The sequence below is a fragment of the Arvicanthis niloticus genome, chromosome 9 (assembly GCF_011762505.2).
Source record: "Arvicanthis niloticus isolate mArvNil1 chromosome 9, mArvNil1.pat.X, whole genome shotgun sequence".
Taxonomy (NCBI): domain Eukaryota; kingdom Metazoa; phylum Chordata; class Mammalia; order Rodentia; family Muridae; genus Arvicanthis; species Arvicanthis niloticus.
This window is the reverse complement of record NC_047666.1, coordinates 12000750-12025736: the sequence shown is the minus strand read 5'-3', so window position 1 is coordinate 12025736 and position 24987 is coordinate 12000750. Positions and strand designations below refer to the sequence as shown.

The following is a 24987-nucleotide window of genomic DNA, read 5'->3' as shown; positions in this document are numbered from 1 at the left end:
GGGAGGGCTCAGGACAGAACCCTGATACCTTGGGACAACTGAGTCACAGAGGTCAGCATGCTCCAGGTCTCACAGGTTTGTGAAGCTTGGCCCTAATTCGCATACTTCCTCACATTAGTTCTTTCTGCGCAGCTGGAGGAGGGGTGCATCTTGGTTTGAGGACACAGTCCATTGTGGTGGGGAACACGTGGCGGCAGGAGACTGAGGCTGTAAGTGTGTGGCTCAGCAAGGAGAGCCGTTCTGGAGAACCTCCCAGTGCTGGAGTTCAGCTGGCCCTGGAGTGATGGAGAGCCCCCTGTGAGAGAAGAAGAAAGTTAACCAGCACAGAGAGAAAGGAGGGACAGAGGCAAGCTGGAAGGCTACAGAGCGGCCCAGACCTTGCCTGAAGGTGAGGCAAAGTCAAACCTAGACCTAGAGCCCTACAGACTGGACTGTGGTGTCTGTATGTCTCCCCTCCCCTGCCCTGCCTTACGGTGCTGTATGCCCTGGGGCTTCTTTATCAGTTTTGAGATCAAAGCCCCATCAAGAACCCATGAAGAGCAGGGGGGGCCTGTGGAGGTTGGCAGAGGTGAGTTGAAAGAGTGGTTGTTCAGGGAAATTGGACCCTTGGTGATCTGTCTGCTGGGGAGAGAGGTGGGGAAAGGACTGTGAGAGATATACCACAGAACATTTCAGGGGTCATTGAGCACCAGCCAGGCCGGCCCTGGAGCCAGGCACACTGTGAGCTTGAGTTTCAGAAGAGTGGATTCGGCAACAGTGGTGGCTAAAGCTCGCAGTGAGGTCAAGACACAGTCACCTCAGTGTCCAAATCCATTATTCTATGGAACATTTATACAAAGCAATCGTTTACTGATAACTAGTCATAAACAAATCTGTTTTATTCTACTTTTTAAAACGATTATATCATTGTGTGTTTGTGGGCCAGGAGAGTGCATCAGATATGCTGGCGTTATGGAACGTGATGAGACACCTGATACAGGAGTTGCGAGCCTAACTTGGGCCCGTTGGAAGAGCAGCGAGCACTCTTAGCCTCTGAACTGTCTCTCCAGGGCCCACTAAAATTATTTTTAAAGAGCTGGGCAGTGGTGGCACACACCTTTAATCCCAGCACTTAGGAGGCAGAGGCAGGAGGATTTCTGAGTTCGAGGCCAGCCTGGTCTATAGAGGGAGTTCCAGGACAGCCAGGGCTATACAGAGAAACACTGTCTCAAAAAACAAAACAACAACAAAAAAATTATTTTAAAGAAATTTTTTGTTATAATATGTTACCATTTATTAATGATTAAAGTAAAAGTTCATACTAAAGGAATGGTGGTGCTTGTTTATTTTTACATGAAGAATTAAATCCGGCCCGAATATTTGATTCTGCAGAACATAGAGCATCAGAGTCGACTGCCATTTTGATTTTATAGTGGTCAATGCAGAGAAAGTAGCTTTATATAAATATAGCACAACTGGAAGAAGTATGTTTAGATGAAGTTCAGAAATTGTTGGCCTAATCCCAAGCCGAAATCCATTTAATAATGTTTTAAATTATTAAATAATTAAATAATAAATGTATTAAATTATTTAAAGGTGTATTTATTTTATTCTATGTGTGTGAGTGTTTTGCTTGCATGTGCACATGTGTATCACATACATGTCTGGAATCTGTGGCAATTATGAGTTGGATCTCCAGGCACTGGAGTTACCGATGGTTGTGAGCTCCTATGTGGGTGCTGGAAACAGAGCCCGAATGCTCTTAACCACTAAGTAATTTAATCATGGTTTTTTTTTCTTTCTTTATTTTTTTTATTTTTTTTTTTTTTTTTTTTTTCCGAGACAGGGTTTCTCTGTGTAACCCTGGCTGGCCTTGAACTCAGAAATCCTCCTGCCTCTGCCTCCCAAGTGCTGGGATTAAAGGTGTGCGCCACCACCGCCCGGCCTCATCATGGTTTCTGTTTCTTTTATTTTAGATAAAACACAGGTCAGCAACTCACACATCAATTATGAAAATCAAACATTCTAGCATGGCAGTGGTGGCGCACACCTTTAGTCCCAGCACTTGGGAGGCAGGTGTCTGAATTTGAGGCCAGCCTAATTTACAGAATGAGTTCCAGGACAGCCAGGGCTACACACAGAAAAACAAAGCAAAACAAATGAACAACAACAACAACAAAAAACCCCAAACAAAAAAAAAAAAAAAAAAACCCAAATCAAACATTGTAACATAGTACAATATAAAATATACTAATTGAATACTTGCATGATAAGGGATGATGAAAAACACTAACAGTTCTTGTTTCTGTAACTAAACCATGGTTTTTCTACAGGAGCAGAGAGTTTAGTACATCCATTACAGACTCACAATTCATAACATGAACTTGTCTCAAATCTGACTTCAGTTGCTAATGTTCCGTGACATGGTGGCATGTGCGGGGCCACGAGCCCTCACTGAATGTTCAGAGACATGTGACAAAATGTAAGTGTGCTCTGGATTCATCAGACACTTGATTTTTTTTTTTTCTTTTATTCTTTTGGTTGGGGGGAGGGGTCGGAGAACATTCAGAAACCTTTTATCACAGCCAAATTTTGTGCAACCCTCACACTGAGTTACACGGTCACTTCTGGGGTTGTGACCCACAATTTAAGAAGCTGGAGTGCCCAAGTGCTGGGACAGTGGGTGTCTGCCACCACACCCAGCACAGGAGTGAAACGGCTGGTCTTTTGGTCCATCTGTTTGTGAACTCTCTGCTTTCCATAATGATGACTCCGATTTGCAAGAGCACCAGCAGTGGACAAGAGCTCCGGTGTGCCCACATCCCTGCCGGGCCAATCACTTGTGGGTTTGTGAAGGGCTATCTCATCGGGGTTTTGTTTGCTTTCTGTTACCAACAAAAGATGTCAAATCTCTTCTTACGGCTTATTGGCCATGTGTATGCCTTTGTATGTTTGTTTAAAGTGGTTGTGATTTAGAAAACACATTCTAGTCTTCTTAGAGGAACATCTGTGCTGTGCACCTTGCTCTCTTGGTCCTACTCGCTCACTACTACTCATGGAATTCTCTCAAATCGCTTTAGTCAGCATTGCATTATAAAGTGCCTCATCTCAGCAGTGTGGCCACCCGTGTGTGCTCGGTGTCTTTCCACTCTTCCATGGACACCAGCTGTGCTGCTTAGTTTTAACTGTCAACTGGACATGGCCTAGGACCACCTCAGAAGAGCTTCAACTGAGGCATTATGTAGATCAGGTTGGCCTGTGGGTATGTCTGTGGGGGGACTGTCTTGACGGTTGATTAATGGCAGGCAGGCAGGCCACCATGGATACAATTCCCTAGGTTCTAAAGTATGTAAACCTAGAGAAAGCAACAAGAGATCAAGCAAGCAAAGATTTCTGCTTTTTTTTTTTTTTTTTTTCTATTGACTGCTATGTAACTAGCTGCTTTGAGTTCCTGCCTCAACTTCCCCCAGTGATGGACTTTAAACTGATATAAACCCTTTCCCCCTGAGGTTGCTTCTGATCAAAGTGCTTCATCACAGCGACATAAATGAAACTAGAACACGGGAGCTCGCCAAGAAAGCAGTTCTCTCAGTTCATGATTAAAAGTAACTGTTTTGCCAGGGGGTTAAAACCACAGAAAGGGAATTCCCGAATACCTTAGTTGGAAACTCTCATATTCTTGTGACAAATTAACCTCTAAACATTGGTGATGTAACTCAATGCAAAGCCACTGAGACATTTGGTGTCATTTGCAAGCAGTGTGCCAGGCTAGAAAGTATGTGCTCCATTTGGTCTGCATGGGCCCATGATCTGTCTGCCTTGTGAATCTCCATATTTAGTCCATGGCTCCAGGAATCTTCATGCAAAGTGAAGCCAATAGATGACTACTGCGCGGTGGGGAGAGCCCTAGAGACCAAGACCTAAATCCTATGGACCCTACCAAATTGCAAGGGTGCTCGAAACAAAACAAGCAAAATGCCAAAAATCAAACCAAACCAAACAAATAAATATACCGGGAGTCTTGCTGGAAACATGAGAGGAAAGGGAAACGAAGTCAGTGGATAGGTGGCAGCGTCTGCCATGCTTGAGATAGCAGAGAGGGTCCTCTTAGCTTTGATTCTCTGTTACTTGTCCTCAGGCCTCAAAGATCCTGGATGCTTTTTATACTGACATGCTGATTGAACAGCTGATTCAGTAGCCACAATGGATGGTATTCTATACACTCTACCTGACCTCTTCCCCACCATTACACAGCATTTCAGTATTTTTTTTCTTATTACATTTTATTTATTTATTGAGGGTGGGGCATGTACACAGTATACGTGTGGAGGCCAGAGGACAACTTTCAGGAGTTTTCTCTTTCCAGCGTGTAAATCCTGAGGCTCGAACTCACTACTCTGGGCTTGGAGGCAGGTGTCTTTATGTGCTGAGCCACCTCGGCAGCCTATGGACCCTACCTATGTCGCTCGCACTGGCCTTAAACCCACGGGCTCAAGTAGTCACCCCTGCTCAGCCCCGTCTTCCTGGGCAGCACATACTTGGCAGTGTCATCTGCTTATGAGAGCAGTTCTGAAGGACACTGAGGACTCAGTCACATTGACTAGGTAAGCTATGAGTTTAAAAAGTCAGGTGCACAGCGTGAGCCTTTCCTGTGCCCCTGAAGCACACAACCGGAGGTTCAGTCATCATTTACACTTAACTGAGTTCTGTATTGCATCTCAACTAAGGTACATATCTCCCTTAAGTGATTTTAAAAGTCACCCTTGTTTCTCTGTTCTCCCAAATTAGTGGTCTGTGCTGCTGATCAGCAGATGCTCTGGTTTGTCTGCAGTCAGAATTTGTTCAGCACAAGGCAGTCTGAGTGTCCAAGGACCTTATTGATGGCTATTGTGTCAGAGAGATGACTGTGTGAAATATTCCTTGATTTATCAATTCTGTTGCTGTTGTTTTGAAGTAGGGTCTGTTAATACCTCTGAGTGTCCTCTCACTAGAGAAGACTCTCCTTCCCAGCTTTGCTGCATGAGTGGATATAAAAGGGCTTATTTGTGAGTATTGTTTCAAGACAGTAAACATGTAATCACAAGTAACTGGTAAGAAATCAACAAGCAAGTATTCAAGACAGTACACACTTCATCACAAAGAATTTTTAAACAAATAACAAGCAAGTAAACAACATTATGGATTATTATTATTATTTTTTTTTTTTTTTTTATTTTTCGAGACAGGGTTTCTCTGTGTAGTCCTGGCTGTCCTGGAACTCACTCTGTAGACCAGGCTGGCCTCGAACTCAGAAACCAAGTGCTGGGATTAAAGGCGTGCGCCACCACCGCCCAGCTATTATTTTTATTATTATTGTCATTGTTGTTGTTATTGGTTTTTGTTTTTTTTGTTGTTGTTGTTGTTTGTTTGGTTTTTTTTTTTTTTTTTTTGATACAGGACTTCTCTGCATAGACTTGGCTATCCTGGAACTCACTATGTACACCAGGAGGCTGGCCTGAAATTCACAGAGATCTGCTTGCCTCTGCTTCCACCTCCCAAGTGCTGGGATTGAAGGTGTGTGTGACCCCATACTCAGCAAAGCATTTTAATTGATGGTGGACCAAACCTGCAAGTCTTGGAAGGCAGAAGTGAAGGGATGAGGAACTCAAGGCCCTCTCTTCTACACCGCACGCAGTACACACTGAGTCGGGGCTAGCCTGCTGCACCCCAGTACACATTGAGTCAGAGGCCAGCCTGGACTATGTGAGACCCTGTTCTAAAACCAAACAAAATGAACTTAAAGGGAATGAAGCTACAGTCGTCTGGTAAAGGGCGCTGCTGGTCTGATGAGGTTGGGACAGTTCTGGGATGTGGACCCGCTTCAGCTGTGGGCACAAGCAGGAACTCTTGAAATCTCTCTGGAAGGAATGACTAACGGTGAAAAGCTGGTATAAACATCAACAGTGCTGAGGACGTTGTTCGGTGAAGGAGCACGCACTCCTGCAAGGCCCTGGGTTCAAGTCCCACAGCAAAACATACTGTTGTTAAAATACTTCCAGCAAAAAATATCCAGCTGATCATAACTCAGTCTGTCAGAGAACACTGGGACTGTGTCATGGGGGGTCCGGGGTGGTGGTGGCAGGAGGGGGTGGGAGGGAAGCTTACCAGGTTGGTGTTCATGTTCCACTTGGAAATCTCACAGTCAGTTAGGTCTAAACCAAATTAAAGAAGAAAAACAATCTAGATTGCTTTTTTTTTTCTAGTCCCTTGGAAAAAGTTGTAAATGCCACTACCAAGGGGAAATGAAAGAACAGAGTAAACGTCTTCATGTAAAGAGTTAATGAGACAGCTGCTACCCATGAGAGAAATGAAACTCAGAGGAGGTGGGGTGAAGGCCGAGGCAAGGTGAGGAAAGTTCCAGAACAACCAGAACTACAGAGAGACAGAGACAGAGGGGGAGACAGAGAGAGGGACAGACACAGAGAGACAGAGAGACAGAGAGACAGAAAGAGACAAAGAAATAGAGAACAGCGAAGTGACTCTGGGAAGGTGAGCCGTCCTTAGAGAGTACTTATAACCCTGCAGAGGACAGGTTTGGTTCCCAGCACCCACAATAGGCAGCCCATGGCTGTAACTCCAGTCTAGGGACTCTGAAGTCCTCTGGCCTCCGTGGATATCTGCCTGGCATGTGGTACATGCCAGAAGGCAGAAGAAGTCAGATCTCTAAATTCCAGGCCAGCAAGGGCTATATAATGAGGCCCTGTTTCAAAAACAAGCATAACACACACACACACACACACACACACACACACACACACACACACACACACAAACACGTTACTTTGGGATATGGAATTGTGCTTTGACCTGTAAAAAAGAAGCACACCTGCCAAGTGCCTGTGTAGGGAGCAGAAAAAAAATGTCTTACTGAGTGAAGTCCTGAGGGGATTAGTATGCTAGCATGGGCGTGGCCATTATGGCCCCAACACCTCAAATCCATGGAGAAATGGCAAATAGTTTTCAACTGAAAACCATAAAGAATATACAAGAGATACTCCAGGGGGAGAGGAGAAAGAACTGGACAGAGGGGAGGGGAGGGACAGGAGGGAGGGCAGGGTTGCAGGGACAGGAGGGAGGGCAGCCCCTAAATGCACCTAGCTGGTTGTTTTCTGAACTTCTGCTTGTCTGACCAGTGTCTGTGCCTCCAGCAACTCTGTCTGTCTGCTGCTGTGAACCAGTGGCTTCTGCTGCAACTTCCCAGGGCCATTCGGCATTCTTCAGTTCTCTTCCTCATTCCCTTACCCTTTCTGGGTTGGCTTACCATCTGAGGTAGACTAGAGCCACTTTCAAAATCCTGGGTGTTTTTGTTTGTTTTGCTTTTTGAGACAAGATGCCACTTACCCTAGGTTGGTCTGGAACTCAGTATAGCTGAGGATGACCTTGAACTCTTTACTTTCTTGTCCTAGCCTCTTAAATTCTGGGATTACAGGCTGCACCACCACACCACGTCTCTTCAGTGAGGGGACTGCAGCCAGGGTTCCCTGAATGTGGGGCGAGCACTGGGCTACAGCACAGCCCATGGCTTCAGCTCATGTTCCCATTGTTTCTCCAGCACTGGATTGTTGCAGCAACGTCAAGGGAGCTCAGCCTGGGCCTCTTCTTCGTCTCAGTTCATGTGCACACAAACCAGGTTTATCTTTCTGAAAGGGAACCTTCACCTTGACTTGTGATCTTCACGTTCTCACATTCTGTGGGTGGGACGCAGTCCAGAGCCAACCTAAGTCAATTTCCTGCTCAGGTCTTGGCTTCAAATTGAATTTTACCGGCTTTGTGTGTGGCGGTGGTGGCAGACGGTAGGGTGGTGTTGGATTTTCAAGACAGCATTTAATGTAGCCCTGTCTGGGGCAAACCTCCACAAACCGGAGAGGATGACCTTGACTTTCTGATCTTCCTGTCTGTGTGTCCCAAATATATCCTAAGTGTGTACCAGTCTGGCTGGGTTGTATTGTAGTATTTAACTCTGAACTGTTCTGTGATTCAAAAGCAGCAAGTGGTAGAACACTGTCCATCACTATGTAGCACCCACAAATCCAGAGTAACAGTAACATCTTTCTTTAAGTTTTTCAGATTCCCACTGAACTTTAAAATATTCATTTGAGTTACTTGGTTACAAAGGGTACGGCACATGTTCGAGGTATATGTATGTTCCGCTTGTTCCAATAACCTGAGACTGAGACAAAATCCCTCCCAACTCCTATGACTAGAATATACAAGCAGAAAGGCTGCTTGCGTGCCTACCCGTGTGCTCGGTACACACTTCACCCCTCCCTGTATCTCAGGTGACAACCCCGTCTGATTTATTCTGGCTTCTTTGACATCATGTTAGCTTCTTGAGGCTTTTATTACATGTGGAGGTCAAAGCACAGCTTGTGAGAGTCGGTTCTCTCTTTTCAAATTCATCTTTTTGGCCTCAGCATCATGTTAACTTCTGAAATGAACATGGTCACTGCCCCCAGAAAAATGACTCCAGATGGATAAACACCAAAAAGCAAATGCAGGATTTTTTTTTTAATTATTTGAATCTGGGTGTGGTGGCATATGCTTGTGATTCAGGTTGAAGCAGGAGGATCTTCTGTTCAAGGACAGCCAGGACTACATAGCAAGCTCCTGTCTCAAAACCTTTCAAATTTTATACAAGGACACCTACGTCCTTTCATCAGCTCACATCATGGCCCTAGAGTAAGGCTTGTATTAAAAAGAAATTATTCAGCCAGACATGGTAACTTATGTCTGTAATCCCAACATTCAGTAAGCTGAGACAGGGGATTTTTATGAGTTTGAAGCCAGTCTGAGCTTCATGGTGGGATCCTGTTTCAGAAGAAAGGAAGGAGGGGAAGAGAGAGGGAAGGAGAAAGGGAGAAAGGGAAGGAGGGAGGGAGGGAGAGAGAGATCTGGCAAGATAGCTCAGTGGGTAAAGGTTCTTGCTATTAAACTGGATGGCCTGAGTTCAATCCCTGGAACCTACAAGCTGGGAGTTGTCTTCTGACCTCCGTGTGTGCCACCTACAAACCCACACGAATAGATAATGTAATAAAAATAAATAAAAAAGGGAGAAAATATTCAAATAAAATCCCCCACCCATGTGTGTGTGTGTGTGTGTGTGTGTGTGTGTGTGTTAAGGGTCTTCACCTGTTGAACCATCTCACCCACCCCCTTTCAGTCATGCTGAAGCATTCTAACGGTCTTGGCCAGGGCCTGGGTCCTAGCTGAATAGTAGAGCAAATGAAAGAATACACACAATGTGTGCAGTGCCCTCAGAGTTCAGAAGGTATTAGATCCCCTGGAACTGGAGTTGCAGACGGTTTTGAGTCACCATGTGGGTTCTAGGAAACAGACCCAGAGTCCTCTGCGAGATGAGCCAGTGTTCTCGGCTACTGAGCCATCTCTCCACTCTTACTCAGCAACCATTTTTGTATTTACTGTATCCATATTCCAGCACAATCTGTCCCCTGGATGCATTTTACATTAACTCCACCATCCAGTTTGCCTTTTCCTTCTCTGTACACATGTAGGAAGAAAGGGAAGGGGGTGTGTCCCTGTGTCGCAGGTGGTGGTGGTGCTCTGAGAGTTCTTAAAGGTTTTGCTCGGGTCCTCAGCTGGTAGAAAATGTATCTATCTGCATTACATCATCTCTGTTTACTTCTCTGTCTGCACCAATGTCACTCATCTATGGTGATACATAATTTCTATCTATACAGCAAGGTATCTATAGTGATACTACATATGCATGTGTATATGGGGTTATTTTTCATAGCTCAAAATACTCTCTGAGAGGCTGATCTGAGATCAACCCATGCTCTGGAAGACTTTGTGCTGTGGTTATACGTCTTCACCTCTGCTTTGCAGTCAGTCTTAGCTCTTTGCTCTAACCTAGGAAGCAGAGACGAGGCTAGCCGCTAACCACTCCACCCCCTTGGTTGAACAGCGGAACCATGGCCTGCGCTTGTTTGTGGGACAGAAACCTGCACCTGCTCTGGACATTGGCTCACTGTGTAACACTCTGTGTTTTACCCCATGTGTGGAGCATGCATGGTTATGCATAGGGCCCATGTTCTGCTATTCCAGACACCATACATTCCAGACGGTGGCATTTCTGTCTACAGGGAGTATACAGTCTTCATGGGATAGACAAATAATAAAGAAACACTAGGAAAAAATTGGACAATTTGTACAAAGTTACAATAATTTGAATAGTTTTTAGTGGGGTACTGGGGAGATGGCTCAGCCTTTAAAGCACTTGCCTCACACGTGTGAGGAACAGAGTTCAGTTCCTCAGGATGTGTATAACGCCTGTTAGATGTGACTGTTCACCTCCAGTGCCAGAATAGACAGACATGGAGACATGGGATCCCCAGAGCAATCTGGCTAGCAAGACTAGCCACATCAGTGAGCTCTGGGTTTGATTGAGAGACCCTGTCTCAGTGAATAATGTGAATGAGTAATCCAAAACGACTCCTGATATAACCCTTGGGCTTCCACATGCATAGCATATACCCCCTGTGCCCAAACACATGGGTGTGCCTGCAGACACATATGCATGTATGCATACACACACACACACACACACACACACACACACACTGGGAAAAGAAAAAATAATTAAGATTATTTTTTTTTTCTTTGAGACAATCTCATGCATCCTAGGCTGTCCTTGAACCGACGACATATCTGAGGATGATTTTGAACTTATGATCTGATCTTCCTGCCTGTTCCTCCCAAGTGCTAGGATTACAGACATGCATCACTAAACCAGGCATTAATCTAAAGATCTTAGTTGGTTTATATTTTAGAATAGAGCAACACTTCAGTTCATAAAATGGAATTAGTGTTCCTAAGGGCTGAGCTAATGAGACCAACTTTCTAGACAGAGAAGGAGCAAAGCAAGTCTGGACCAGGCTGTTTCAAAGACACTGCCTTCTAAGGTGGGAACAGAACAACGGAAAATTCACTGATTGGTAAATATTTGATCATTTCAGGTTTTTTCAATGACTAGATGATGCAAGAAGCATCATTACCATGAACAAATAGCCCACTGGGAGGATCTGACAGTTACCTCTCATTTCTTTGGCTTCTTGAAAGGTCAAATAAATGGCTTAGAGTTGGTTTGATGACATGGAACTTTAGCATGGTGACTTCCTTTGATGTTTTGTTTGTGTGTCTATGTGTTCCTGCTGTGCATGCAAGCACACAGATACATATAGGGGCCAGAGGCTGACACTGGGTGTCTTCTTCAACCAATTTCCAACTTACCTTTTGAGACAGGGTCTCTCCCTGAAACTGGAGTCTTCAGATTTGTCTAGATGGGCTGGTCAGTAAGCCCCAAATATTTCCTGTCCCCACTTCCCCAGCGCTGGCCTTATAGTTGTGAGTCTACACTCCATTCTTATGTTGGGGGTGGAATCTGAACTCAGGTCCCCAGGCTTGTGTAACTTAACTGACAGAAACGTTTTCCCACATGCCCCCTTTTGACTTTTAATCTGATATACTGGCACACAGTATAAAACATTGTCTAGAACAATGACCTATGATTTTTATTTATTTTCTTCAAAGCAAAAAAAAAAAAAAAAAAAAAACGCAAAGTGTGTGCGTGTACATGCATTTATGATTGTGTTCGTTGTTACTATTACATATAAATGTATACTCAGGAGGCAAAGGCAGGCGGACCTCTGAGTTCGAGGCCACCCTAGTCTACAAAACAAGTTCCAGGACAGCCAGGGATACACAGAGAAACACTGTCTCAAAAAAAAAAAAAATACAATAGAAGAGGAAGAGGAAGAAGAGGAGGAGGAGAAGGAGGTGGCAGGGACACAGAAAGAAGAAAGATTCTTCACATGAACTAAAGGATGGAGTCTGGCACCAGGAGCACACAGTGGATGCACATCTACATTATGACTGTAGACTTATTGTTGTGTGAGCAGAGAGGGCTACTGGCATTTAGTAGGCGAGTCCAGGGGTGATAGACACTACCTGTTACTTCTAATAGATGTCCAGAATTGAGTTCATTTACATAACAGCCCTCCCTCCACATTTCTTCCTTCCCTGTTGTTTATCTCATGTTTCCATGTTGTGTTTATCTCATTCACTGTTCTATCTCAGTGATTAGATCTAAGACTAGATTTCTGTATTGTTGAGGCCCACACTCTGCCTCAACACTTTGTCGATAAGGTCTCGGTCGACTGCCCTGTCCGATGAGAGTTCTGGAACCCCGGGACTTTAATGTCCCATACCGGGCCACCAAATGTGCCGCGCCAACCCTGACCAGCAGGAATTAAGACACGGAACAACCGGTTCCTTCTCACAGCAGTTTACTCAGGATGCTTAGCAGTTGGTAGTCAACATGGCGAGCCCCCGATCCCTTCCCGGGCGCAGCTTATAAACCCTGCCAGGAGCCCATGAACTCATGCCACGTGCACCATACAGCTGAGGTCACTAAACAGCAAAACAAGCTATGTGGGATGAACAATATATTTATCAGAGTGTGCTTCAGCTGTTATAGGCTTCTGAAAACCAAGTCTTTCGTCAGGGTATATGGTTCCAGATGGCTGCAAAGTTGATCTAGCCGCTTTCTACTAAAGTCAGCTGCCAACAGGTCCCCCTTTTAAAATTTTTTCAAAAGGGAAGGCTGGGAAAACTTACGGAAACCGTGCCTGTCAGAGTCCCCTACTTCCAGCCTGTAATATCGGACCTGTATAGGTTTACCAAAGCCATCAGTTTGTTGAACAGCATGAACCCAAGACAAGAGACTTAATATCTAAATAGTTGGTATAAAAGCAACACTCTTTAAGGCAACACACAACTTCCCCTGTTGGAGAAGTAAAAGGTCTAAGCCTTGTACTCACAAATTTTCAATAGAAGAAATTATACCAATGAAATCTTTGAATTTGTATCAGCTTAGTAACAATCATACAGATTTAGACAGCCTAATATTAACCACCACAGTCCCCAAGTCCAGGGAATTGGGGCGCCGACTCCTCATTAACTTCTTCAAGCTGAACATGGGCGTTGAGATATTAGAAGAGGGATGAGGGGAAGGGTAAATTGATAAGCCTCGGATGTCTGTGTTAACTGCATCCAGCTGGAAGTCCAGGGCATCAGTGAACACGCAGGTGATAAGATTCATTCACCAAAGCTGTGTATTCTGTAATATCGAAATTAGCCTTTCCTTAAGCCAGTAACCAGAAAAACCTTTACATTGAGTTTTTATCCAGAAAAATATAACTATACAACTCAGAATCACACCCATTTTAAAAGTTAAATCAATTAACATTATCATTCTGCTTAGCTCTCTGTCTAGAGCAGCCTTCTATTTATTCCTTGTGTCTTTAAAGCCTTTTTCATCTGTTTTTACTCACTTATTTCTTGCCCCATTTTTGTTACTATAACCTTTATTTATCTGTTTGGCTCTCTTGACTCAGAGCAGCCTGCAATTTACTCCTTGCATCTTTAAAACCTTTTTCATCTGTTTTTGCTTATTTTTTGCCCCATTTTTGTTAACATGCAATCACCTTTGTTTCACTTCTGAATTCAGCCAGCTCCATCAGTTGGCTGGTTCTCCAGCGCAGGGTGTCTTCCACTGTATCCCGCTTACTGGAGCCCGACGTTGGATGCCACAATGTTGTGGCCTTTACTCTGCCTCAACGCTTTGGGGCTAAGTGCTCTGGTCAAGAGAGTGGGGCTGCAGGGTCAGGAGACTCGAAGAATGGAGACAAGACAGGGTGTGATTCAGTCTCTCACCAAGTCTCTTTTATCAAGTCTCCTTTATTGAGTCTCTTTTATTGAAGGGAATTCTGAGCTATTTATACGCTTTTACCACGTGCCTTGTAGGCGCGTGAATACCATGTGCCTTGCAGGTGTGGATATGACGTAATCCTTACAGGCATGTATAGCGTGGATAGCACGTGCACCGTGTGCCTTGCAGGCTTGAATACCACGTACGCCTTACAGGCATATATGGCCTGGATAGCATGTGGACAGCACGTGAACTGCATGCCTTGCAGGCGTGGCTACCACGTGCGCCTTGCAGCTGGGGGCAGTAAACAGCAACACAAAATATGTGGGCTATCAGAGTGTGCTTCAGCTGTTGTAGGCTTTTGAAAACCAAGTCTTTCATCAGGGTATATGGTTCCAGATGGCTGCAAAGATAATCTAGCCACTTTCTACCAAAGTCGGCTCCCAACACTGTATGTGTACAATTCCTGGGAGAGGGTATGTGTATCCCACAGTAGTAGGAAGGTCAGAGGATGATCTCAGGTGTCCATCTTCACGTTGAGCCAGGGCTTCTCTTATTCATGGCTGCATATGCCAGCCTAACCTGCCTTCTTTAAATTCTGTCTCTAATTCCTGTCTGGTAGGAGTTCTGCACCTGACTGTATATAGGATCTGGGAATTTGAACTCAGCTCCTCACTCTTGCACAGCAAGAATTTTGCCACCAAGTCACCTCCCCATCATTTACTGTCTAAATGAACAGGTAAAATACTTATTCTACTCTTTGGTTTATGATTTCTTAATTGACAGAAATAGTTTGTCTAATAGCACTGTATCAGTCATGGTCAAGTCAAAGCCACAACAGTGGTTAGAGAAAATCAAATACAAAAAAGTAATTAATCAAAAACGACGGGCACAAGAGGACTCTAGGGCAGGGTTTGATGGGTCTTCTGTAAAGGGCCAGATAGTAAGTTATTTTGGGCTTTGTGGGCAAGAGTCACAGCCAAAGATATCACATGTTACAACACAAAACAATCACGCACATTTTTATTGATGAAATCCAAGATAAAATGAATGCATGTTTTAAAAAACTTTGTGTGTTGGGGGTGTAGAGGGTGAATCCGTGGGGCACGTGGAGGTCAGAGGACTTGGGGGAGCTGGTCCTCTATCCTTCCACCATGAGGGACCCAGGGACTGGGCTCAGCTTGTCAGGCTTGGCAACAAGCACTTCCGCCAGGCCCACAAGTACTCGCTCTGGGATACAGTTCAATTAATGAAGACAGCTCTACTTTGTAGAGTTAAGAATAAAATGCCACAACTGTCAGATGCACAGCACCAAGCAGGTGGCTGGCCATGACCTGCAGGTGGCAGTTGACCTGCCTGGGGCTGGGCTCCATGGGTGGGGCTGTGGAGGCACAACTCAGAGGGGGAAGCCTGAGGGTCCTTTCCCCAACCACTCAGGATTTACACTCTGCAGACAGAATTGGGTAACACAACCCACCAACCAAGCCATTTACTGAGGTGCAGAGGCGACACCTCCCCATTTTTTGTAATTAAGAAAAGACGTCAGGGGAAAGCGAAGTCCCCCTTTCCTGACTCTGCAATGACCTTCTACCACCCTCTACTGGAAGAGATTAAAATACCAGACAAGTGCATGAGGTCCTGTTTGAAGAGATGATAATTTGATACCTGGGGCAGGACATTAATTTCCCTCTGCTCTGTTTCTTGCCTTTACAAATAGCTACAGGAAAAGTCTCATATGAGACAAAATTCTGCATAAAACCAGCACACTGCAGGAGTTGGCTCTTTCTTACAGTGTGGGTCCCAGGGATCAAACTCAGGTTTAAGCCAGGCTTGGTGGCAACCACCTCTACCCCCTGAGCCCTCTCGCTAGCCCCTTGAAAGTTAGTCTTCCCCTCACTGCTGTCCTTCACCCACTAAATTCTTGTCTTCTGAGCCCACTCGTAGAAGATACTCTATGTCTTTCTGGGGTTCTTCTGTGTGTTTATTTAATGTTTATTTACACGCCTCTAATTTTTATAGCAAAGCCTTCTGCTTTGCTTCTAAATGTTTTGAATTTAGTTTTTCTTGTTTAATAGCATCTGGCTAATATATATAAGACAATTCTCTCTTGGCGTGCATGGTGGTGAATGCCTTTAAGCCCAGCTGTTATCACCGAGGCAGTTTTACACAGCTTATGTTGATCTGCTTATCATAAACCTTGGCGAATGTCAGGTAATCCTGCAGCCAATTGTAGCCAGACTAGGTGTGGCAGGGCACTTCCCTTGGTGGCCCATCAGAAGAAGGCTCATGACTGGGGGTGAGATGTAGCTCAGTGGAGAGGTCTTGCCTAGCATGCTCAAGGCTCTGGATTAAATCCTCAGCATGGGAAAAAATAATACAGCCCCATTAGTGCAGATCACAATTCTTGTCTTCTTCTGGTCTTTACCATTAGTAAAGGGGCTGAGTGGTAGCAAGAAGACAGAGTGGACAGAAGTATTGCCAGAACGGTAGCGATGGCAAAGGTGGCAGCAGCCATTGTTGCCATGTTTTCCACAGTAGCCCGGATGGTAAGAACAGAATTTTTGGCTCAAATTCCCAGAGTGGCCAAGGGCAGAAACAATAGGAAGCAGAGGTACTGTGGTCAACAAAAAGCTGTAGAACAGCAAGTGGGCCCTGATCACGGGAAGAGTTTCAGGGAGATGCCAAGTGTCTGAATACCCCAGCCCCCAGAACTATAGCTCTGGCCTGTTCCAGGAACTGTGCATTCAAATGCACGGCCTGCAGCTACTACCTACTCCTGCTAGTTCCTGCTCTAGAGCCAAGTGCTAGGGCCTCTGATGATTAAAGCCCAGAGCGAAGCATCTCCAGCCTCAGCACCTAGATCTATCTGAATTAACTGACTTCTAAAGGACACTCAGGCTTCTGACTGAAAGTCCCTGTGTCTGTCAGCACAGCCCAAAGGCCTTGCACACTGCCAAAGGGTCTTCCCCTGCAGCACCAGCAGAGAACAGCCCTGTGCAGACTCACAATTCCACACCAGTAGAGCAAACGGACCACGGCAGCCACCTGGTAGCTAACTGCTTTGAGGTCATTTAATCCACCCTTACCAAGAGAATCAACACATTGACTTTTGGGACCCAAAGTGCACAAACATCAGTAGCGACTGCCCAGGATAGCTTCATCCCACAAATCCCTTTCCTCCGGTTCCTTCTTCTTATGGTGGGACCTGTGTCTGCCTTTAGTGGAATGTCTCCCATTATGGTGGTTCTCCTTTCTGTGCTTAGACCTCTCTGTATCTCCTGGCTCTGCTGAGACCTTCCTTCTGCCGAGGCTATCTTCTCTGCATGAACCTCTCACTCTGTAGAGTTTCCCCTTGGGCATCCCTGGCTCCTGAGTGCTGGCTTCTTCCTCCTGGCACCTTGTTCTCTCCTTTCTGTCCTGACTGACTGGCTGGTTTTTCAGACAATGTTTTAGAGATTCCAGTCTTTGTCTGTAGTAAGGTATCTGGTTTTCCACTGTCAGACTTTTGTAAGGAGAATATCTGGAATAGTTTCTGAACCAGAATGGTAACCCCAGCACTGGAGCTCCAGGGCTGACACTGTCTCTCTTTTGGTAAACAGAATCCTCTGCCATCTTTCTGAAGCAGACATTTGGATGTAATCCTCTGGCTTTCTGCTTTCTAATGAAATCTTCAAGTTCATGCTGAAAAGAGTCATTGGTCTGAAACTCTTCCATCGCAGAGCACTGACCAGGAATGTATTTCTCTAGAAAAAAAGTGGGAGAAGACCCTCTGTTAATGCATCATTTTACTGAAGACATTTTCTCTGTCCTAAGAGAGAGTGTTTGATGTTACATACACAGTAAACAGCATAGTCACTGGTATTGAACATGAGTACTTTAACATAGTCTGGGGACAGGAAGCTATGATGGAGGAGGACAATTATTGCTCACTGGGTTTTGTTTTTAATTTAAATTTTTTATTATGTGTATGTATGTATGTATGTATGTATGTATGTATAGATTTGTACATAGGGCCCCAAGGACAGAAACTCCCGGGCTGACAGGTGGTAGTGAGCACCTGATGTAAGGGCTGGGAATCAAATTTGGGTCCTCTCTTAGAGCAGTGCTTTCTTTTACCTGTTGAACCCCTCTCAAGCCTGCTTTTTTTCATTTCAATATTGTAACTTGGTACTACTAAGTAGCCTTAGCTGCTATTGAACGGGCTAGCCTGTGTTCCTTCTTCTGTTGCTGCCTCCAGAGTGCTAGGATTACAAGCACCTGTCTTAGGTGGTAAGAAATGCACTGTAAATGTTAGGATCTACACACACACACACACGTATCTAATAGTGTGTTTGTTTGTATGAGTGTGCATGCGTGCATGCCTTGTATTCGTACTAATTTGTGTGCAGCTGTACATGTGAGTGCAGGCCAGAGGCTAAGCTCAGGTGTTACCCCTCGGAGCCTTGTTTTTTTGAGAGTCTCTTGATGGGACCTAGGGCTTGCCCTTTAGGCTAGGATGACTGCCCAGTGATGCCCAGGGATCTTCTGACTCCACCTCCTTAACACTGGGGTTACACATGTGCCATAGCACCCAGCTTTCCATGTAGGTGATGGGGATCAAACTTAGCTCTTCAAGTTTGCTCTGCAAGTGCTTTTCTGTCTGAGTTATCACCAGAGCTCAAATGTCACATATACTAAAGAATATAAGGTTTATCAATGGTTGTGATAGGTTTAAAAATCAGATAATGTGGGCTAAAGACATGGTTCAGCAGTTAAATGCACTGGCTACTTTTACAGAGGACCACTCAGTTCCCAGCACCCACACGGCAGCTCACAACCATCTGTAACTCTAATTCCAGAGGATCCAATGCCCTCTGCTGGCCTCCGCAGGCACTGCATGCAGATGACATACAGGCACACACACATCTTTAAAAAAAAAAAAAAATCACATAACTTTAGACCTTTCCTCTGTCATAAATACGATTCCATGTATAAAATTAAGTCATTTAGTCTTCAAATTAAATTATAAGTTAAAAGGGACTATCATGCAACTAAACTAAGCTGAAATCAAGCTGTGCATGGTGTTGCAGGCCCTTAACTTAAACTTAAGAGTTTATCTCGGGCGGTGGTGGCACCTTGAACTTTCTAAGTTCAAGGCCAGCCTGGTCTAAGAGAGTGAGTTCCAGGACAGCCAGGGCTATACAGAGAAACCCTGTCTCATCTTCGTGAGTTTAAGGCCAGCTTGGTCTTGGTCTACACAAAAAATTCCAGACCAGCCAATGAGACAAAAAAAAAAAAAAAAAAAAAAGTAGTAGAATGAGGACTAGCAACATTCAATGGCTTGTTGGTGGCCTATTCTGAAAACTTGGCTGCATTTTACTATGTTTCTATCCATTCAGCCAAGGTTGTTCTAACGGAAAGCCTGCTGTACTGGCAGTGCAGATCACGAAGCCTAACTCCTGCTATTCTACCATCCTGGGTCAGTTATTTTTCTATTATAAACAGTTATAAATGCAACTCACTAAGTGTGAGGTCGTATTTGTCATGCTGGCTTGAGATCTAGTCTCCTTCCAAACAATATACAGTCACGTGCTACATAATATTAATACTGTGGTGGACAGAATTCATATAGACAATGGTGGTCCCATTAAGATTATATTGCTGGGTCAGCAAGAGGGCTTAGTAGGTAAAGACACTTGCTGACAAGCCTGTTTAATCTCTGGGACCTCAAATTGTCTTCTGACGTTCACATGTGCCCCATAGCTCCTATACAAGTACACACACGCGCGCACACGTGCACGCACGCACACTCACACGCATACACATACATACATACATACACACACACACACACACACACACACATACAATACTATGTTTTAATGAAAATCTCCTTGAGACAGAGTGTTGCCTAGTGACCACACAGCTATCTTAGTTGGAGTAAAAGCACTCCAGCCAGGTAACATTTCTCGATATAATAATTCATCTTCACTGATGTACTGGATGTTAAGATCCACTTTCTACTTATAATGGATGAGTACACTTTAGAGGGCTGTCCGACAGGCCGGAGCAGTTCTGAAATGTGCTTTTATTTTTAACCAAATCTCTAAATGTAGGTTATTTGTGGTTTGGGGGTCTGGCTAATGAAGCAGCAGTATTCTGGACTCACAGTGTGCCATGGGGTATACAGTTCAAACCTAGGTGGGCTCTGGGGCAAAGGCCCTCATCCTTGGGAAGGCCTGACAGCCTAATTCTGAGGCAGATATAGGGGCTGAAGTCCCTACCAAGGACTTAAGTCTTTCTCCCCCTCACTGCTTTCCCATCCTCCTCTCTCTTTCCACTGAAGTAGCTCAAGCTGGCCTGGAACATTCTCTGTACTCAAAGACAACCTTGAATGTCTAATCCTCCAGCCTCTACCTTCCAAGTGCTAAAGGTATGTACACCACCACCTTTTGCTTATACGGTGCTGGAGGTGAATCCCAGGGCTTTGTACTGAGCTACATACCTAACCTGGGGTATTGTTTTTCTGTAGAGAGATTTAAATTGAGTTCAGATTTTGTTGAGGTGAAAGAATTTTCAAGTAGGCTCAAGTTGTTTCTTCAATATGGAAAGATGAAGAGTGTACTTTTGATAGTAAAGTCCTTTCTTATTACGGAATGGTGGTTAGCACCCTGGCGCCCTTTAAGAAAATTGCCAAGGAAAAAGGATGGCGTCCATCCACGGTGGGTGGGGGGGCTCCAAAAGCCGCATAAGGAGCAGAGGTATTTAAGACAAGCAAGACAGTCAAGTTGACACATGGGTACATGACAGTACAATTCCTAAATTCCTAAGTTATCTTAAGCGTGACCTGTTCAAAGAGGACCAGACTAGGATCAGGAAGTGAAACCCAGCCACACCTGTGCTTAGTCAAGCTGGTATTTATGGTATGTCTCTGCATACAATGTTTGCCGGAGTTACTCAGAACCAGGTTCAGATGGGGCACTTACAGCTTTGTGTGGTGGTCAGATAATACATAATCTTTGATACCCCCTCCCAAACGCAAAACAATAGCTGGGGTGTAACTCATTGGGAGAATATGGGATGTCCAGGGTTTGGCCTCCAGCACACCCTCCTAAAGCAATCCTGATTAACAGGAAAGGCCCAGGCTGTTTTACTGGGAAAAGCATGAGACCAGGGAGAATAACCTTTGGATGACTATGCCCACTTCTTTCCCTAACGGCCTTTAAGCAGGGCTTAGACACTGGCAGAAAAGGCACTGTGAACGTCACTAGGTCTGGCCTGTCTACGGACTCAGCATCCATGGTTTACCTACTGCCTTCCACTTTGTATATCTGTAATTCAACACATTCGCAAATGTCTGCTGCATTCATTTTTATTTTGTGTGGATACGTGGGGCATGCATGTACTGTGGCCCACAAGTGGTCAGAGGACAACTTTGGAGAGATGGTTCTTCCCTTTTATCAAACTTGGGCCATCAGTCTTCAAAGTAAGAGCCTTTGCTCACTGGGCACCAGCACACACCTTTAAAACTGGGCTTGGAGTCAAGCAGTGGTGGTACACCACATGCCTTTAGTCCTAGCACTTGGGAGGCAGAGGCTGGTGGATCACTGAGTTCGAGGCCAGCCTGGTCTACAGTGAGTTCTAGGACAGCCAGAGCTACACAGAAAACAAAACAAAACAGGCCTTGGATTAAATCAGCCTACCTCCACCTCCCAAGTGCTGAGACTATGGGTTTATAGGCTTATGGGACCACACCCAGCCAGGGCCTCAGTCTTCCTTCTCTACTTTGACCCACCCAGGAGCCATTCTCCAAGAAGCAATAGAATTGGTTTAAGATTCATCTGATCCTGTCATCTCTAGCCCAACACTCCCTGCTTGTCTTTGGTTTAAGTGACAATACTCATTAAGTCTCGGGCCTCCCGAGTTTCTCTCCTCATCCATAGCACTCCTCATTTTCACTCTATTTGGGATCCAGGCTTCCTCTCACTGGCCATGAAAAATGAACACAATTCCTACCCGCAGTCAAGGTGAGCTGGGCAGTCACCCCCTTCCTTCCTATTGTGAAGAAAAGGAGCCTCAGAAATGCTTAATTAAAAAAAAAAAAAAAAAAAAAAAAAAAAAAAAAAAAAAAAAAAAAAAAAAAAAAAAAAAAGAGGGAAAGGAAGAAAATGCCATGTTGAGACCAAACATTTCCTTCTGTTCAGTGTTCTCCCTCAACCCAGAAGACTCCAGGTCATGCTTACCACCAGGGAGCGCCCTTTTCATTAGTTGGGGGAGCCAACAGTGAGCGCTGTCCTCTGCGCTGTTTTCTTCTACCCAGGAGGCAACATCAGCAGTGCTGGCTTTCGACTCCTTGAAGACCTTTTCCCACCTCTCCCCCCAGGGGTAGATTATAGGCATGTACCACCACACCCGGTTTTATGGTGGCCTGGGGCCTTGGGGCAGGCTCAACAACCTACCGATTGTGCCACACCCCTAGTCCTGGCTCCATTTTCAGGATCCAAGACAGTCCTCCCAGGGTCAGGTTCCGGGAATACTTCTGGACTGGGGACACTACCTCTCACTTGGGTTCCTGCTTCACCTGTTTCCAAACCCACACCCAGAATAATCCTTAGTTTTCTCTTATCTGCTCGAAACCACCAGGTTTCCCTGGCACAGAGGGAAGCTTGGTTGCCCACTGGTCACCCACAGCCCTGGTGGTTCCTGCTTCCTCAAGACAGTTTTTCCTCGTGTTCTGACCTTCCAGCCACACTGGTCTCTCCTGGAAGAGCACACAGGTCTCTGAGCTTTTGTGTCTTTGTGCTCAAAGTCCCTAAATAAGCACACCCAAAAATTCTCACCTCATAAGGCTTGTTTGGAATGCTACCTCAGCTTTGATGACCTCTGACACCACTCTGCTGTCCCCTGCATTATCATCACCAAAGCTTCCCCATGGTCAATGCATGCTTTCAGGTGTTTTTAATGCCGATTCTAAATCAGGTATGATGGCACGGGCCTATGACCCCAGCACCAGGGAGACTGAAGCAGGATTTCGAATGAGTTCTAGGTCAGCAGTGGCTATAATCACGAACAGCTGATTCCAGCTTTTCCTTTCTACCCAGCCCCCAGCTGCTGCTGGTGCCTCTCTCACACAGTCCACACAGAGCAGCAAGAACTAACACTTTTTCAGATCTGGTACATTCCCACACATGCATGCAAAGTCCCCAGGAACAGAGATTCTCTATTCGTTGCTGTCTCAGCACCCGATCCAATTGTGCCTGGCGTCAACTAGGCCTTCACAAAGAAACCAGTGACAAACGGCCCTGATTCTTCCCTGTATATTTAAGTCCACTAAGAACCCCAGATCCAAGGAGCCCTCCCTTCCAGCCCCAGTCTCCCCTTGTACCTGAGCCAGGGTCCTCACTAGTGCTCCAAAATGCTGCCAAATATCAGAGTGAATGAGACACACGTTTGGGTCAGTTCTTATCTGGAACCATCACCTTGCATGGTTTACTGAGGAAAACCTGCCACACACAGGTGGATCCCTGGCCTTCTGAGGCTGAGTCTTTAGGGCCTTTAACTTGAAAGACCTGTGGGTACCACAAAGCACCAATGTCTCCCTGGCTAGAACCTCTGTAGTAAGGGCCTCACACAGGGTGGCAAGTTACAGTGACCTCCGGAACACTTCCAGGTTCCCAGCTGCTCGGCTTGCTTCTCTGCTGCTCTGTTAATGGCTCTTATGGCCTGGATGCCCTGGATGCCGGAAGTAGGAAGCCACGCCCCTTCCTCTGTCTGCGTTCTGGTGTTTCTGCTTTCTCAACCAGTTCTAGCTCACCCAGGAAATAAATCCAATCTTACACTTAAAGGGCTTGAGCAATGCCCTCAATTGAGTTCACTGCCTGCCAACAAAAACCAGAATGTAGTGAGATCAGTACTAGGCAATCCTGTCCGGAGTTTATTTTCAAAGAGTAAATAAGTTATCCAGTTTTCAGCACACCCAACCTCCCCAGCCCTGCCAAGCACCTCCCCTTCTCATCTTTCTCCATTTTGAGACCGACTCTCATAGCCTTAGTGGGCTTTCAATTCACAACGGAGGATGGAGAATGATGACCTGGAACTTCTGGGTCTTTCTGACTCCACTTCTTGGGTATTGGGATTACTGGCCTGAGCCACCATGTGGATTTATGTGACACTGAGGATGGAACCCAGAGCTTCTAGCACAGCAGCTAGATAAGCACTTTTACTAATTGAGCTACAATCACTAGTGCTGTACTTTTAAAAATACTGTCAAATTTAGCAATCAAACTTACAGCTAATTTTTAAAAATTCATCTTTTGAATTATAGTTACCAACTATTTAAAACTAGTGGGTAGTGACCTTGGGTCACACCGCTGTCTTTGGGAGGGTGAAGCAAGGAGCCCTCAATAGGACATGGTTTTATTGGAAATGGCAAGCAAGCAAGGAGGTTTCTAGCCTGGCACACACCTGATTGGGGGGCCTACTATGGAATTTTGTTGCCCTTTACAATATGGCTGGTGCTGGGAGCCAAACCATAAACTATGTTGTTGTTGTTGTTTGAGACAGGGTTTCTCTGTGTAGCCCTGGCTGTCCTGGAACTCACTCTGTAAACCAGGCTGGCCTCGAACTCAGAAATCCGCCTATCTCTGCTTCCCAAATGCCGAGATTAAAGGTGTGCACCACCACTGCCCTGCCCAAACTTTAAACTTAACCTCAGCTTTCCTCCTGATTGGTGATTGTTAGGAAGTAAAGTAAGTGCCGGGGGCAGGCTTGTAACCTGGAAACTAGAAACTGGTGCTAGAGAGTTCAACCTTAGGTCAGGTTCTTTAAGATGGGGTCTGAACCCAAGATCTGGTCTCTCATGCTCAGGGCAAAGTCACCACTGTCTTCAGGCAAGATCATTTAATTAATCCTAACAAACACTAGCTATAAAATGTAGATGCCAGTGTAGGATGGGTGAGTGGTCATGCTGGGTCATTTCTGACATGGGTAAGATTGTCACTGCCTCAGGGTTAGACTACTGCTAGCCACAGTGTAACCCAACTGCAACTATTCTAGGACTGCTTGCTGGCCAGCCCAGAGTTCCCTTCCCAGTCTAACGAAAATAGCCCTTGTGCCCACTGGGACTGTCTCACAGTATAGCAAAGGAACTCTACTCTGGAGTTCTGTCTTCCATGAATTCACTCACAGTCGGTGTTTCTGGCCCCTTGCTGCTGTCCCTGCATGGCAGTATCCCCCCTTTGAAGCTTCCCACTTTTGCTCTC

At 45.3% G+C, this 24987-nt stretch overlaps 1 protein-coding gene across 2 annotated transcripts; it reads right to left on the bottom strand.

Moving 5' to 3' along the window:
- Positions 1-14742: 14742 nt before the first annotated feature.
- LOC117715425 (uncharacterized) lies at positions 14743-23450 on the bottom strand. 2 transcript variants are annotated; one of them, XM_034512227.2, is made up of 2 exons: positions 23112-23450; positions 14743-17490 (listed from the first exon to the last, which is right to left on the bottom strand). In XM_034512227.2, exon 2 carries the CDS (start codon positions 17459-17461, stop codon positions 16880-16882), a length of 582 nt encoding a protein of 193 aa, XP_034368118.1. In that variant the 5' UTR covers positions 17462-17490; positions 23112-23450; the 3' UTR covers positions 14743-16879. The 2 variants fall into 2 exon arrangements, with proteins under 2 accessions (XP_034368118.1, XP_034368116.2); XM_034512225.2 differs by lacking the exon at positions 23112-23450 and adding an exon at positions 21970-23078.
- Between the last annotated feature and the right edge of the window lie 1537 nt (positions 23451-24987).

Excerpts from the sequence above, each read along its gene's own strand:
- LOC117715425 (XM_034512225.2), bottom strand. The coding sequence starts at position 22,126 with ATGCCTATAATCTACCCCTGGGGGGAGAGGTGGGAAAAGGTCTTCAAG. Across the intron at positions 17,491-21,969 it reads GAAAAGGGCGCTCCCTGGTG|AGAAATACATTCCTGGTCAG; the intron begins GTAAGCATGACC and ends CTTTTTTTCTAG.